The sequence below is a fragment of the Lissotriton helveticus genome, chromosome 5_1 (assembly GCF_964261635.1).
Source record: "Lissotriton helveticus chromosome 5_1, aLisHel1.1, whole genome shotgun sequence".
Classification (NCBI taxonomy): domain Eukaryota; kingdom Metazoa; phylum Chordata; class Amphibia; order Caudata; family Salamandridae; genus Lissotriton; species Lissotriton helveticus.
In genome coordinates, this window is record NC_136065.1 from 295,966,163 (window position 1) to 295,980,353 (window position 14,191).

Consider the following 14,191-nt stretch of genomic DNA (forward strand, 5'->3'; position numbering starts at 1 on the left):
CCCACCCTTTCCTTCACCTCCCCCCACGTCCTGATGAAGACCCGCGAGTAAGGATCAAGTATCCTACACCTTTGGGTCGAAACGTAGACCACCATCTACCTACAAGAACTCCTTAACCCAAGATTGATAATAATAATCATCACAGGAGTTTCTGTTTTATGTGACATGTTCTGCTGCTCAACATGTGTGTTTTCTTGATCTCCAACATATGGATCAATGATAATGTTTTCAGCTTGTGTATTGGTGCTTAATGATTTTTTTGATTAGTGATGTTAACTAATTGAAACACACCCCTTCCCTTGCACCCCCCCTCCCCTCTCTTTTGTGGGCGCACTGTAATTTTGTATACTGCACTAGCAATCGCAAAAATAATACATGTTTTTTCTGGTACAGTGATAATAAAAACACTGTTCACCATCATTTGTGTCTTGTTTAAATAATTAAATAATATCTCTTAGTGTTGTGTGTTTGGTCAGGGACCCCTTTATATATCTTAACGTATTACCCAGGTCCCATTGACCACATGGGTCGAACCCCTCTATTCATAATATATCATTTAATCAATGGCAGATAGCTCGCAGCACAAAGAGCAGTGCCATACCTGCTGCATTGAAATAATGCCAAAGAGCGCATAGCACGCAGCACAAAGTGCAGTGCCGTACCTGCTGCATTTAATCAATGCCAGAGAGCGCAGAGCGCGAAGCACAAAGCTCAGTGCCATACCTGCTGCATTTAATGAATGCCAGAAAGCGCGAAGCACAAAGCACAGTGCCATACCTGCTTCATTTAATCAATGCCAGATAGCTCGCAGCACAAAGCGCAGTGCCGTACCTGCTGCATTGAAATAATGCCAAAGAGCGCGTAGCACGCAGCACAAAGTGCAGTGCCGTACCTGCTGCATTTAATCAATGCCAGAGAGCGCGCAGCACAAAGTGCAGTGCCATACCTGCTGCATTTAATCAATGCCAGAGAGCGTGTAGCATGCAGCACAAAGTGCAGTGCCATACCTGCTGCATTTAATCAATGCCAGAGAGCGCGCAGCACAAAGCGCAGTGCCGTACCTGCTGCATTTAAACAATGCCATAGAGCGCGTAGCGCACAGTACAAAGCGCCGTGCCATACCTGCTGCATTTAATGCCAGAGAGCGCGAAGCACAAAGCGCAGTGCCATACCTGCTGCATTCAAACAATGCCAGAGAGAGTGGAGCGCGAAGCACAAAGCTCAGTGCCATACCTGCTGCATTTAATGAATGCCAGAAAGCGCGAAGCACAAAGAGCAGTGCCATACCTGCTGCATTGAAATAATGCCAAAGAGTGTGTAGCACGCAGCACAAAGTGCAGTGCCGTACCTGCTGCATTTAATCAATGCCAGAGAGCGCAGAGCGCGAAGCACAAAGCTCAGTGCCATACCTGCTGCATTTAACGAATGCCAGAAAGCGCGAAGCACAAAGCAGTGCCATACCTGCTTCATTTCATCAATGCCAGATAGTACGCAGCACAAAGAGCAGTGCCATACCTGCTGCATTGAAATAATGCCAAAGAGCGTGTAGCACGCAGCACAAAGTGCAGTGCCGTACCTGCTGCATTTAATCAATGCCAGAGAGCGCAGAGCGCGAAGCACAAAGCTCAGTGCCATACCTGCTGCATTTAACGAATGCCAGAAAGCGCGAAGCACAAAGCACAGTGCCATACCTGCTTCATTTCATCAATGCCAGATAGCACGCAGCACAAAGCGCAGTGCCGTACCTGCTGCATTGAAATAATGCCAAAGAGCGCGTAGCACGCAGCACAAAGTGCAGTGCCGTACCTGCTGCATTTAATCAATGCCAGAGAGCGCAGAGGGCTCAACACAAAGCGCAGTGCCATACCTGCTGCATTTAAACAATGCCAGAGAGTGCGTAGCGCGCAGCACAAAGCGCAGTGCCGTACCTGCTGCATTGAAATAATTCCAAAGAGCGCGTAGCGGGCAGCACATAGCGCAGTGCCATACCTGCTGCATTTAAATAATGCCAAGAAGCATGTAGTGCGCAGCACAAAGCTCAGTGCCATACCTGCTGCATTTAATCAATGCCAGAGAGCGCGGAGCGCGCAGCACAAAATGCAATGCCATACCTGCTGCATTTAAGCAATGCCAGAGAGCGCGGAGCGTGCAGCACAAAGCGCAGTGCCGTACCTGCTGCATTTAAATAATGCCAAAAAGCATGTAGTGCGCAGCATAAAGCACAGTACCATACCTGCTGCATTTAAATAATGCCCAAAACAGCGTGCAGTACAATACAAAACAAAGAAGGTGTCTGTCCCTATGATTGCTCTTTTTGTGTAAATGACTCCATCTTGCTTCCTCGCACTCCCAAGAATGTGCGCGCCGTTTTGTTCTCGCGAACTTAGCGTAGTTCCTGCAAACACCGTGGGTACAAATACACGCGGGTCACGAGGCTCCACGTGAGCTGGGGTTTCGTGCCAATAGCAGACTCGAGTCTTAAATATGCGGATGTACTTCTATTTCATGTGCGAGAAAAAGCGAAGCAGGCGGCACTTGCGTGGAAAGTGCCCGTGACTTACCGGGCGCACTAACGCACACAAGGCAAACTGCGGTTGTCCAATAATGGGCAACTCTGCGAGCCTGTTCCTACCATAAACACTTGCACGCTTCTCACCACGCTCCACTCTTACATGCCACTACGGTACCCCACGTGCGCGGTCCGGTGTAGCCGGTGTTGGACCCAGTAGAGAAGCAAGAGATGACATGGAGCAGCCGTGGGTAGATTAGAGCAGCCTGTGTAGGAGTAGAGGCAGCCCCTGCAGGAGTAGGAAGAAGGTTGGAACACCCCGTGTAGGAGTAGGGACAGCGCTTGTAGGAGAGGAAGACCGGCAGAACAGTCTGTTTGGGAGTAGTAGAGGAGAATGGTTACAACAGCATATTCTGAAGTAGGCGCACAGGAAGGTTGGAGCAACGTGTGTAGGGGTAGGAGTAGCCTGCATAGGGGTTGGATCGCAGAAAGTTTGGAGCAGCCTGTGGAGGGATAAGAGTAGCCTGCTTAGGAGTAGGAGCAGCCTGCATAGGGGTAGGCAGTACAAAAGGGGGTGGTGATGGACGGAGCATCTGAACCAATCAAACACTCACACCCAGTCAAAAGATCTGAGTTTAATCCATCACCGTTCTTTAGCCCACTCTGCCACCCCAGTTCAGACATGGCCATATGCAAATCAGTCTGACCCTGTGCCTCATGGGAACAGTCCAGCCCGAACTGCCAAGCCATGCCTTCCCTGGACCGGAAACAAGCTTCCGAGAACCGGTTAGGGGTAGGAGCAGCTTGCATAGGGGTAGGAGCAGCCTGCGTACGAGGTAGGAGCAGCCTGCGTAGGGGTAGGAGCAGCCTGCGTAGGGGTAGGAGCAGCCTGCATAGGGGTAGGAGCAGCCTGCATAGGGGTAGGAGCAGCCTGCGTACGGGTAGGAGCAGCCTGCATAGGGGTAGGAGCAGCCTGCATAGGGGTAGGAGCAGCCTGCGTAGAGGTAGGATCGCAGGAAGTTTGGAGCAGCCTGTGGAGGGGTAGGAGCAGCCTGAATAGGGGAAGGAGCAGCCTGCATAGGGGAAGGAGCAGCCTGCATAGGGGTAGGAGCAGCCTGCATAGGGGTAGTATTGCAGGAAGTTTGGAGCAGCTCATGTATGAACACAAGAGGATGAAGGCTAGAGCAGCCTGTTTAGGCTCCAAGGTCGATAAGGAGAGACACGCACAGCTCTGTTCCAAGGTCATTTCCTGGACTAAAAGCAATAAAGTGTTTTATTGATAAACTGGGGGGAGGGATGAGCCCACAGCAGCCTGATGTAGGCAGAGAAAAGGGCACTGTCTCTAGGCCTTGAGGAAAGAGCTGGTACAAGAAAGTGGCTCTGCTTCGAAGGCAGTGTAAAGGGCCTCTGCCTCTAAGCGCCGCTATCCCTTGAGCCAGGGACACAGCCTCTACCTCCAGAGATGGAGAGGGCCACAAGAAAGGTCCTAGAGCCAGCAAAAAGAGTCATGGGTTCTAGTGGTGGAGGAAAGGGCCTTTTCATTAGAGGTAGATCAACCTCCAGAGGATGAAGAAATGACCATTGACTGTACAGATGGAAAGAAAGACCTCTTCCTGTGCCGACAGAGGATAAGGACAGGATGTCTAGATGCAAAGGGGAGGGGGGTGGAGTCTACTATCTCTATAGCCAGATGAAACAGACAAGTGGGCTTCCTGCCACTTGGCCACTGCTCCAGTAGATGACGAAGTTGTCTGTGGAGGAAAGGACCATTGTCTCTAGAGAGGGACGAGCCACATTGCTGCAAAGACAAGAGATAATGATCACTACGTTTTCGTGAGAAGGTTTCCAAAGCTGGAGGGTAAAGATGGTGGAACTTGTCACAACTTCCAGGATGAAGGAAAATCCCCTGCCTCTAGGGCCAGAAGGAAGGGCCATCATTGCCTCCAACCCCCTCAATTTTTCAAGGGCTAGAAGCAATGATGGCCCTTTCTTCTAGGCCCTTACCTCCACATGTAGAGGGGGTTGACTTCTGCTTCTATAGCAGGAGCACCACTGGACGAAGACAGCACAACTGTGCAGTGTCAGTACCTCCAGAAAAAGAGAGAAGACAGGATGGGTTCCACCAGAGCAAAGGCCTCTGCCTCTCGAGTAGAAGAATAGTGCCCTTGCCATAGTAGCTGGGAAAATTGTATTCTCCACTTGTACCAGAGGAAATGACCACTACCTCTAAAGTTAGAGGGACGGCGTACTTAATTGGAATTAAAAGGGAATCACCACTGCTGTTATAAATGGAGGAAGAGCCAATGATAGTTAGAACATCTGCTTCCCATCCTCTCAATCCAGAGGAACAGGCCATTGCCTCAAGTCCTGTTGGACCTGCCCTTCTTTTCCTGATCCATTATATCACTGTGCAGACTGATATGTCTCAGTGAATGGTTGGTTAATATATGGCATAGAGTGGGTTATCTCAGGAATATCAGCACACAGGTTGTGGTGATGGCTTGGTTGCGTGAGTGCAAGGCTTGTGAGCATGCCCTTGAGAAGTGAATCCCATGGATGGCACTGACGTTTGCTCTTCTTTCCAGGTGTGCTTCAAGCCTCTTGCGGATCGCAGGCTTTTCTAGCAGTTTTCTTAGTCTTGGTCCCTTCCCAAGTATCGGATCTAGAACACGTACTCCTACTTTGGTTTCTCTCCTCCTTACCTCTGCAAGTTGCTAACTCCTATTTATGTGGTGCCTTCTAGCAGCCTTCAGCTGAGCACGGACTATTGTGATCGGTACGGCCCCTTCTTCAAGTTTCATGCTGACCACAGACTATGTTGGTCTGGCTCCTTCATATCATGGCTTCTCCTGGGTGTCGTGTCTTGCACATCACTTGCTCTTTTAGGATTGGCTCCTTCCTTAGTCTCATTTCTTGTCACAAGATCTCCTGATTTGGTATTTTCATCAGGCATCTTGCTGGTCATGGATCCATCTACACCTAGCACTTTCCTAGATCCACTTGCTAGTCCCTTGCTCGCTACGTTTTTACAGCCTCTTTGTTTCACTTGCCGATCAGGGTCTCTCTCCAGAGCTTGGCACCTTTTTGGAGTCTTGTCAAATACAGGCTATGCGAAGTGTTTATCTTACGGAATCCTCTTGCCAATCAATCTAAGTCTCGGTCTCATGCTTTTGACCCGTCATAGGCTATCCTGGTGAATTGCCTTCCTGCAGCTTTTGGTCCCTCATACGCTGTTCAATGTTTGATGCCAGCCCTTTGTTTGTGACAAACTCTTCCAGTTTACAGCCCTCCTACCACAAACCCTATGGTTTGGCTACCTGTCTAAGTTCTCCAAGCGCTCACTTCTATGGTCAGTGTTTTCCTCATGTCGCCCACCAAATACATACTTTTCACAGTTTCTACTTCTATCTTGAGACTTCAGCCAATTATAGACTCAAATAGATCAGGCAGTCTATCTCGAGTCTGCACCGATCACATGCTCTTCTATTTTTGGAAGTCGGTTTTGAAACTCAGTCTAATTTCAGGCTTTCCTAGATTTGGTGACTTTCTCTTCCATTCACTTCCTAATTAAAGGATTTCCTGATATGAGGACGAACAGGGTCCTCTTGCTGATCATAGCTTTGATGGTTTGGCACCTTCCATGTTGCTCTTGTTCACAAAGCTGTGGTGGTTTCTGTCCAGGTTGGCTGTAACCTTGCCGTACAGGAGTCTTCTGCAGATCAGCGGTGCTTTTATGGATATGTTGAAGTCCACAATGCCCAGTGTGCTAATCACAGGCTCTAAAAGACCTGGGGCCAGATGTAGGTAGGGTTTTACCGGTCGGTAACGGCCGAATTCGGCCGTTACCGACCGGTATTTGGCATTTGATATGTAGGGGCAGGTAAACAGGGAAAATCAGTAATTTTACCGATTCGGTAAATATACCGGTCGGTAAATTTACCGACCGGTATATTTACAGAATCGGTAAAATTGATATGTAGGTGGGACTCTTCTGAGTCCCACAAGGCCTACAAAATCGGTATTTTACCATCAAATTGTATTTGATGTTAAAATACCGATTCAGGTGTGCATGCACATGTGTGCATGCACACCTGTGCCATATGACAGGCAGACCTGCCCTTAGGGCAGGTATGCCTGCCATATGGCCCCCGAACCTTTTGTGGGGGTGCTAGAGGGTGTCAAAGTGACACCCCCTGCCCCCTTGTCAAAATCGGTATTTACCGAATCGGTAAATACCGACCGGTAATGCCCCATTCATTCCTATGGGCTTCAAAGCCCATAGGAATGAATGGAGCATTACCGGTCGGTATTTACCGAATCGGTAAATACCGATTCTTAACGATTCGGTAACTGGAACATCTGGATGTTCCTACATACCCCCACTTCTTATTTACCGATTCTTAATTACCGAAAAGGTAAAATTCGGTAATTAAGAATCGGTAAATAAGTTTTACCTACATCTGGCCCTTAGTGGCCTATACCGTTCCTCTTACTGGTCACAGTTATGCCTAGTTTTGACCTTTCCTTATGCCGTCAGATCAGAGGATCTCCTATTTTCGTGCCTTTCCGGAAACTCCAGGCAAGCACAGGCTGATTGGTGGATACTTTAAAACCCCCACAGGAAAAGTCCCCTGCTCTGAAGTTTAAACTCTTGCATTGTTTGAAGCGGAAGCTCCCTTTGTAAATACAGGAGCTGAGAGTTTGGACTGGGAAAGAGATGAAACCCTTTGACAGGTAAGATTTACAAACGACTTCCTTATAAAGATGTAAATTAAAAGCATTTATGTTTGAGAGAATAAAATAAACGTGGCTGTTTATATGAGCAAGCAATCTTAAACATTAAGTAAGAGCGGAGAGTGGTCTGACCGGTCCTGCAGGGCGGGCCTGATTACCCATGGTGCACCTGTCTGCAAGGGGGTGGGCCAGTAATGCTTTTGTTTTGGATGGATGTGGAGGGCTGCCAGGTTGCCCACACTGCTCCACTTAGACAGGACGTGTACCTCAAAATACTCCGATCTGACACCAAATGAGGAGCAGTTACCAATAAAGTTACTGTCCAGAGAGGAAGGGACTGAGCTTAGCCGGAACACAATGCTCGTGTCTGATGGGGAGTGAGATCCTCTTATAAATGTTATTCTTGCCTGCAAGATAGTTAGCCCTGGTATCCTACAAACCACTTGTTCGACAACAAGTGATCATTGGTAACCCTCGAAGATTCATTTCCAGAGGGTGAGCTTGGATTTTCCACATCCCTCCTTGATCAGAAGTGATCCCAAGCTGCCCATGATGCTCTTGTCTGACAGAGGATGACAAAGTTTGAGATCTCGGTGTGCACAATCGACATCCAGTAGCATTGAGCTTTGCGCCCCAACCATGATTTTATTGAATAAGATGTTAATTTCCTATGGGAAGTGCGCCCATGTTTAGCACATTTCTTCTATCTAACAAGGAATGGACCATAGTTCTGATGCTCTCTGACAACATATTGTCCTGAGATTAACCACTATACTCTTTTTTTGACGGAGGGTGCCAAGCATTTTTAAGCATTTGAAGCATTGATTACATTTGTTGAAGAAAAGACTTGAGGATACTCCAGTCTTACTAGCAGGACCCTCACTCATTGTAGGGGTATCTGCTACATAAAAGGTCTGCCCCTGGGGAACTCGTACTAAGGTCACCCTACTGAGGTTGCCGAGCTTATCTGTGGACGTGTCAGAGGATTGGATGGGAAGCCAGAAGGGCAATGCACCAGAAGAGACCTTGGATCATATGCAGGATGGAGATGGAGGCTTAAGATTCGGGCGGAGAATTGGGAGGGTGTCCAAAGGTTGGCGAGAAGTCTGGCAGAGGCCAGCGGGCACGTGGAGGTTAATATAGAGGCTTGCACAGTCTTGTGAGATGCAGATAGAGGTTGTTGAGAGAATAAACAGAAGCTAGTAAGGTAGCAGGCAGAGGTTGATTCGTGGGCAGGCAGATCTGTGAGAGGACAGTGACTAGTGCTGGGGTAGCAAGAAGTATACAAAACAGTGGTGGATGGAATTCTTGAATTAATCCCAGCCACTGGTAAATACTGAGGGCTGCACCCAACCCATCGTTAATTTGCACATCATTCTTTCTCAGGGTGGACCCAGCCATATCAGTGTTGCAGAGATTGGCGTGGGGCAGGTGCTGTCTTGTGAGGGAATAGAACAGGCTTGCGAAGGGTCAAGCAGAGGTCATTCAAGGGATAGGCAGGCCGGGTGGGCGGGGCAGGCACAGGATTGGGAAGGGTAGCAGGCACTGGTCTGAGGTCAGCCATTGGCTCGGATTGGGCTGGCACCAGATTGTAAGAAGCAGAGAGATTGCTGAGTAAAGGCTCAGATAGGGCAATAAGAGGAATGTAAGGAGCAGGCAGAGGTTGTTGAGAAGATAGGAAAGGGGAGCAGAGGCTGGTCCAGTACCAGTTGGAAGGTTTTGAAAGGGCAGATAGGCTGAAGCTGGTGAGGGGCAGAAGGAGGCTTATGGGAAGACAGGTGTGGGCTGGAAGGTTTTCAGAGAGTATAAGGGCATGTGAAAACCATTGAGTCAATTCTTACTAGCTGATATGTTTGTAGGGTTTCCGTGATATCATGCATATAAGAAGAAAAGTAAGATGCAATGGCAGTCAATCTCGATGCCTGAATCTAATTTTAAATTTATCCCCAAACCTAAATTTTTTATTTTTTAAGTTACAAACCTCTCTACTCATTTTCAACTTTTGCCTGAAATTAGTTTTCCCAACCGATTATTACCCATTCCTAACTCTCCACGCCCTCTCTCGATGTTCCACTCATTACTGGCTCTAAATTCCCCAGCAGGATGTCACACAATCCTTGTTCTTTGCTTTCGCCCTAGGTGTATCAACTCTACATTTGTATTCTCTGTTATGTCACTGTGGTTAACATTGAACTTTTTTTCCCCTTCATTTCACTGCAGAAAAAATCTAGGGGCATGTTTACTAATCATTCACGCAACGCAGGGAAGCTAAAAAAGTTGCTGCATTGCAAGAAAGGGAGAGAGCAGAAATGCACAATATTTACAAAGAAATGGAGCATTTCTGCTCTCGCCTTGCGCTGGCGCACTGTGTGCTGCCTAGCGCCAAAGCAGGCACCCTTCCTTGTACCATAGTGCAAGGGTGTCTGCGTTACGGGCAGGATTGCTTTTAGTGCAGAATGGTACACCTTCCTGCAAAGGTATACCTTTGTGCACAAAAACAACCTTTAACCCCTTCTATGCTTATGACGAGCTCAGCTTGACATGAGGCACAGTGGAGCTGTGCTCAAACAGCCGCGGCACTCCCATGCGCGGCTAATTCCCCGCCTGTGCGGGGGTTCTATTGCAGTGGGCGGAGTCGTGATGAGCCCAGCTCGTCATGAGCACAGCTCCACTGTGCAGCATGACGAGCTGGGCTCATCACGAGCACCGCGGCACTGCGCGCAGCCCCTCCCCCCCGCACCGTGGTGAAATTAGCCCTGTGTGGAAGGGGTTAAAGGCATTTTCATCTTTGTATGTGTGAAAGAGGAAGTAAAGAGAAATAAAGATGTTTCTCCTCATTATGCCTCATTGGGGAAAGCGTAGGATTTTGACGCACTCCCAGGTTTACTAGCTTTAGTAAATCAGGGAATGGGTGGATGCGTGGGAGCACCCATGCCCCACCCATGGGACGCCTCCCAGCATGAAGTGTAACGTAACAGTTCAAGCCACTGTGTTGCGTTGTTTCTTTACAAAGCCACGCAAGGACATCTCAAAGATCTGATACATCTGGGCCCTAATTCAAAGTGAGAAACATGCAAAAACTCTGTACAGCATAATTAGTAGAAACATTTTTATTTAAATAAATAAAAAAGGGGATAACCGTATCTCTTGCACATGTATCCATCAGGAACTTCATCCTGGTTGTTCGTGTCCATGTGAAATGTATGTCGCTCTAAAAAACGCAGGTTTTTAGTTTTCTTTTTTAAACAGTTTAGGGACTTGTGTTATTTTTTAGAATTCTTGTTAATTAATATTTAAGTTTTAAGTCTTGTGCTAATTTTCGTATGTCAATCAAGTAATTTTTTTAAATTGTTTTTATAATGTTGAAATTCCACAACTTCGGGTGAGAAAGTGAGGGTATTGGTAATTATATGTTGCAATTTCCCTGTCCTGTATTGAATTTGAAAGGTTCTCAAGTGTGTTTCGGCAACTGATTCGCATTCTAGCGGAACAAAATATTAAATAGACACTCTCCAATACACAAGCAGTATTGGGGCAGAACATGTAGAGGCTGGCACCAAACAATAGGGTAGACATACAGATTCATGTGCCTTTCGGCTATCCTTGTGCTCATGGGATCGCCCACGTAACTCACTAGTGCCCTTGCGACACAAACAAATGGATATAAAATGTCCGCCTCCCTGGATGTGTGAAGGGCGCCTGCATCATGTTAGTGTCAGGTTAGTAGGAACCCCTGGAGTATTGGCATAGCTAATATGGAACTCAAACTGTACCATTTGGGTATAGCAAAGGTATTATGTGAAGGTGCCATTCAGTTCAGACTATGGATAGTAGATCAAAGGGGGTTGGGAGTACGAGACCCTGCAGTTTTAAGAGTAATAGCGTGTTGTGCTATATAAACTTGTGTAGTAAGCTCCTTTAAGACAGATGTGGGTTGTGGTGGGGTGGGTTGGGAATACCAGCAGTAGGTCATAGTTAGCCTTGCAGTTTATGCAGTGGCTTTTAGGAATTCATATAGCACAGTGATATTGAGTAAAGATCCTTGGAAAGAGAAGGCATCCGTGGCCATGGGTGGGGGCAGGACCTTGAAATATAGGTCATTGCTATTAGGTTGACTTAAAAATTATATGTCATCAACAGCAGGGTGCCTTGAGTATTGGCCATGATTAGGTGGAGGCATTGGAGAACTGGTTTAGGAGGACATGCTGTGGTTAGTGTGTAATCCTGTAGCCCAGTCTGTGTATAGTAAGTGTACCCGCATTAGAGTTCTTGGGTAGTTGCGGTCCTTGCAATACAGGCTGTGGATAGAAGAGCACTGGAGCACATGTCTATGTACTTGGATTGCAGGTCTTCGCTAACAGGACCCTGAAAGTGGTACCATGAATAGTAGAAACCTTGAAGTACAGACAATGGTTGACATTGGACTTGAAGTACAGAGTGTGACTTGTACAGTGCTCAGGAGTACAGGCTGTGAGTGTACTAGAGGGCCTTGAATTACTAGTCATGGAGTATCCCATCCGTAGTGACCCTGAGGGTGTGCTTCTGATAGCTTTGCAATGTGAAGTGGATAGAAGGCTACATTTTAGTGTCCCATTAAATTAATAAACAAACTATGTTACCTCTCGTTTTTCTGTTTACAGGTGAAAGAACCATATGCACTGACACAACCTCAGGAAAATCTAAGATGGCTGCTAGGCGTAAAGGTGGCCTGAAAGTCAATGCCATCTGTGCCAAGCTGAGCCGCCAGGTTTGTTCAGACATAGGGTCTGACGTGACATTGGATGCAGACCCCAGGTTGCCAGAGAGCTGTGAGAAACAGCAGCCCCTCGAGACAACACTCTTGCAAGGACTCAATGTTGTTCAGAGGTTAGATGAGGACAAACGCAGAAGGGAAGTTATTGAGAGGTGGGTGAATGGAGAGTACACGGATGAGCACCTGGGCCGAAGGAAGACCGAAAATAGCGAGGCACCCCCTGAAGGGGTATACATGGTACAACCAAAAGGCTGCAGTGATGATGAGGACAATGCAGATGACCCAGCAGCTCCTCAAGGGTCTCAGGGCGGCAACTGTGTTGGGAGCAGGGATTCAAATGGAGCCATTGCCAAGGAGGAGAGCATGACGGCACCGGGGGAGGCAGTGGTCAAGCCAGCCAGCCTCACACCTTCAGGTAAGAAACCTTCTTCTTGGAGACATTTTGAATACAGCAAAAGAGGCGAAGTAGAGCTAACACCACTGTTGTATATCAACACCAAGTGTGGCATAAAAATATTTGGGGGGGGGGGCTAAAGTAATAGATGAAAGTTTCACCAAGACCTTACCAATCCTGGCCAGTATTGGGCATATAAGATGAATGCAAATGAAGAGAGAACAGAGGAGGCAGCAGATAACGCTTAAGCAGTGGTGAAAAGTCAACAGGGCAAATTGGGATAGGGAAATTATGGATGATGGTTTGTGCAGCTGACATAGGGATGGTGGTGTTTTGAGCTTGAGCATAGTGGTGGTGAACAGGAGAGGAGTCATGGAGAAATTAGACTTCTCTATAAATGCTACTATTACACCTAAGCAGTTGCTGATTAAATTAGACAACAGGATGTCAGTGAGTTTACTCATGGAATTCTGTGGTATAGCAGAACACAAAGAGGTTCTTAATGAGCCTTGGGCAAAAGCCAAATATCTGCTCAAAAATCCTGCTGCTGGAAAGTGTTAAGCCATACAAGATTTGATTAGTGACCCGTACCAGAGCAAAGCCCTTCTGGACATACAAGATCTTAGAAGTGCAGTTGTATGTGGTCTGAGCAGATTGATCTGCATGGACGGAAAAGGTGTGCAGAATACGCATTAGAACAGAAAGCCTAAGCATGAGTAGATCATGTATTTTTCGTCTAAATACACAGTCAAAGATAGTAGTTCTAGCATGAATAATCTGCTGAGGCGATATAACAGGAAGTGGAGAGCCTTAGCCCATGGTCACGTGAGGCATTCATAGCAGAGACTGGTAGTTATAGTTAAGTTATCCATAACAGCACGTAGGGGAAATGAGAGTAGCCAGAGAAGCAGGAGGGCTAGAAGCCAATGAAAGACACAACCTAGACAAGCAGGAAAGCGGATGGAGCTCTGAAATGGTGCTTTGTAGGAATTGCCATGTACATATAACACTCCATACTCGAAGTTTGTATAGGTGCAGCCCTTGTAGGCAGGTAGTCCTGGACTAGGGCCTCTAGCATCATCATGGTGATACTCTTCGAGCTATAAATCCAAGGACTAAGGATCCGGATGGGCTGATGACTAACACATTCAAGCTAACGTCCAACAGATCACTTGCAATGAAAAGCTCAGAGACTGGTCCATTGCTGGTTTAAGGCTGCCTCCCCTGTAGGAGTTAGCGAGGCTCCTTGTTGTCATCCTTAAATATGAAACCTGCATCACATCTCTCCCAATCACCATTAAAACAATGTTGGCTTGTTAAAACCCCCTCTCTACTGCTCCTACTCCGAAGTATGGAGGGATGTGCAAGGGACATTCGACCGGGGTACTCACGACTTCCTGCAGGACTGCTAGAAGCTTTCCAATCCACCCCTAAGTGAGAGGGTAGAGTGCTCTAGGAACTGACCTTGTTAAGTAGAGACCTCTTGCCAGTTTGGTTCTGTAGTGATGTACCCACTGCCTTTGAAAGCAAAATGCCACGGAGTGAAGGGTGCGTAGTTACGTTTGTCCAGGTACCGCGCATGTAGGCTAGAAGCACCAAAGTTGCGGACGCTGTAGAATCCGCAATGGCGGATATTGTAGGAAGGAAGCACGGTGGAATGTGGCTCCAGAATACCGTAGGTGCTGTCCTTGGAGGGAGAAGAGGGGTTTAAAGTGCTACAGCCGAGACTGGAGGAGCCTTGCTGACAGCTGTGACTCCGAGAGGTGAGGTGCATCTGCCCATTCCCCCAGCTCAGGGCCCG

The 14,191-nt window shown here is 47.5% G+C and overlaps 1 protein-coding gene across 9 annotated transcripts in view; it reads left to right on the forward strand.

The window, feature by feature from the left end:
- Window positions 1-14,191, forward strand: part of CASZ1 (castor zinc finger 1) — a 212,123-nt gene that overhangs the window by 93,718 nt on the left and 104,214 nt on the right. For all 9 annotated transcript variants that reach the window (XM_078642245.1, XM_078642250.1, XM_078642246.1 and 6 more), the window contains exon 2: window positions 11,884-12,411. In XM_078642245.1, coding sequence (XP_078498371.1) covers window positions 11,884-12,411 — 528 coding nt within the window. The remainder of the gene's footprint in view (window positions 1-11,883; window positions 12,412-14,191) is intronic.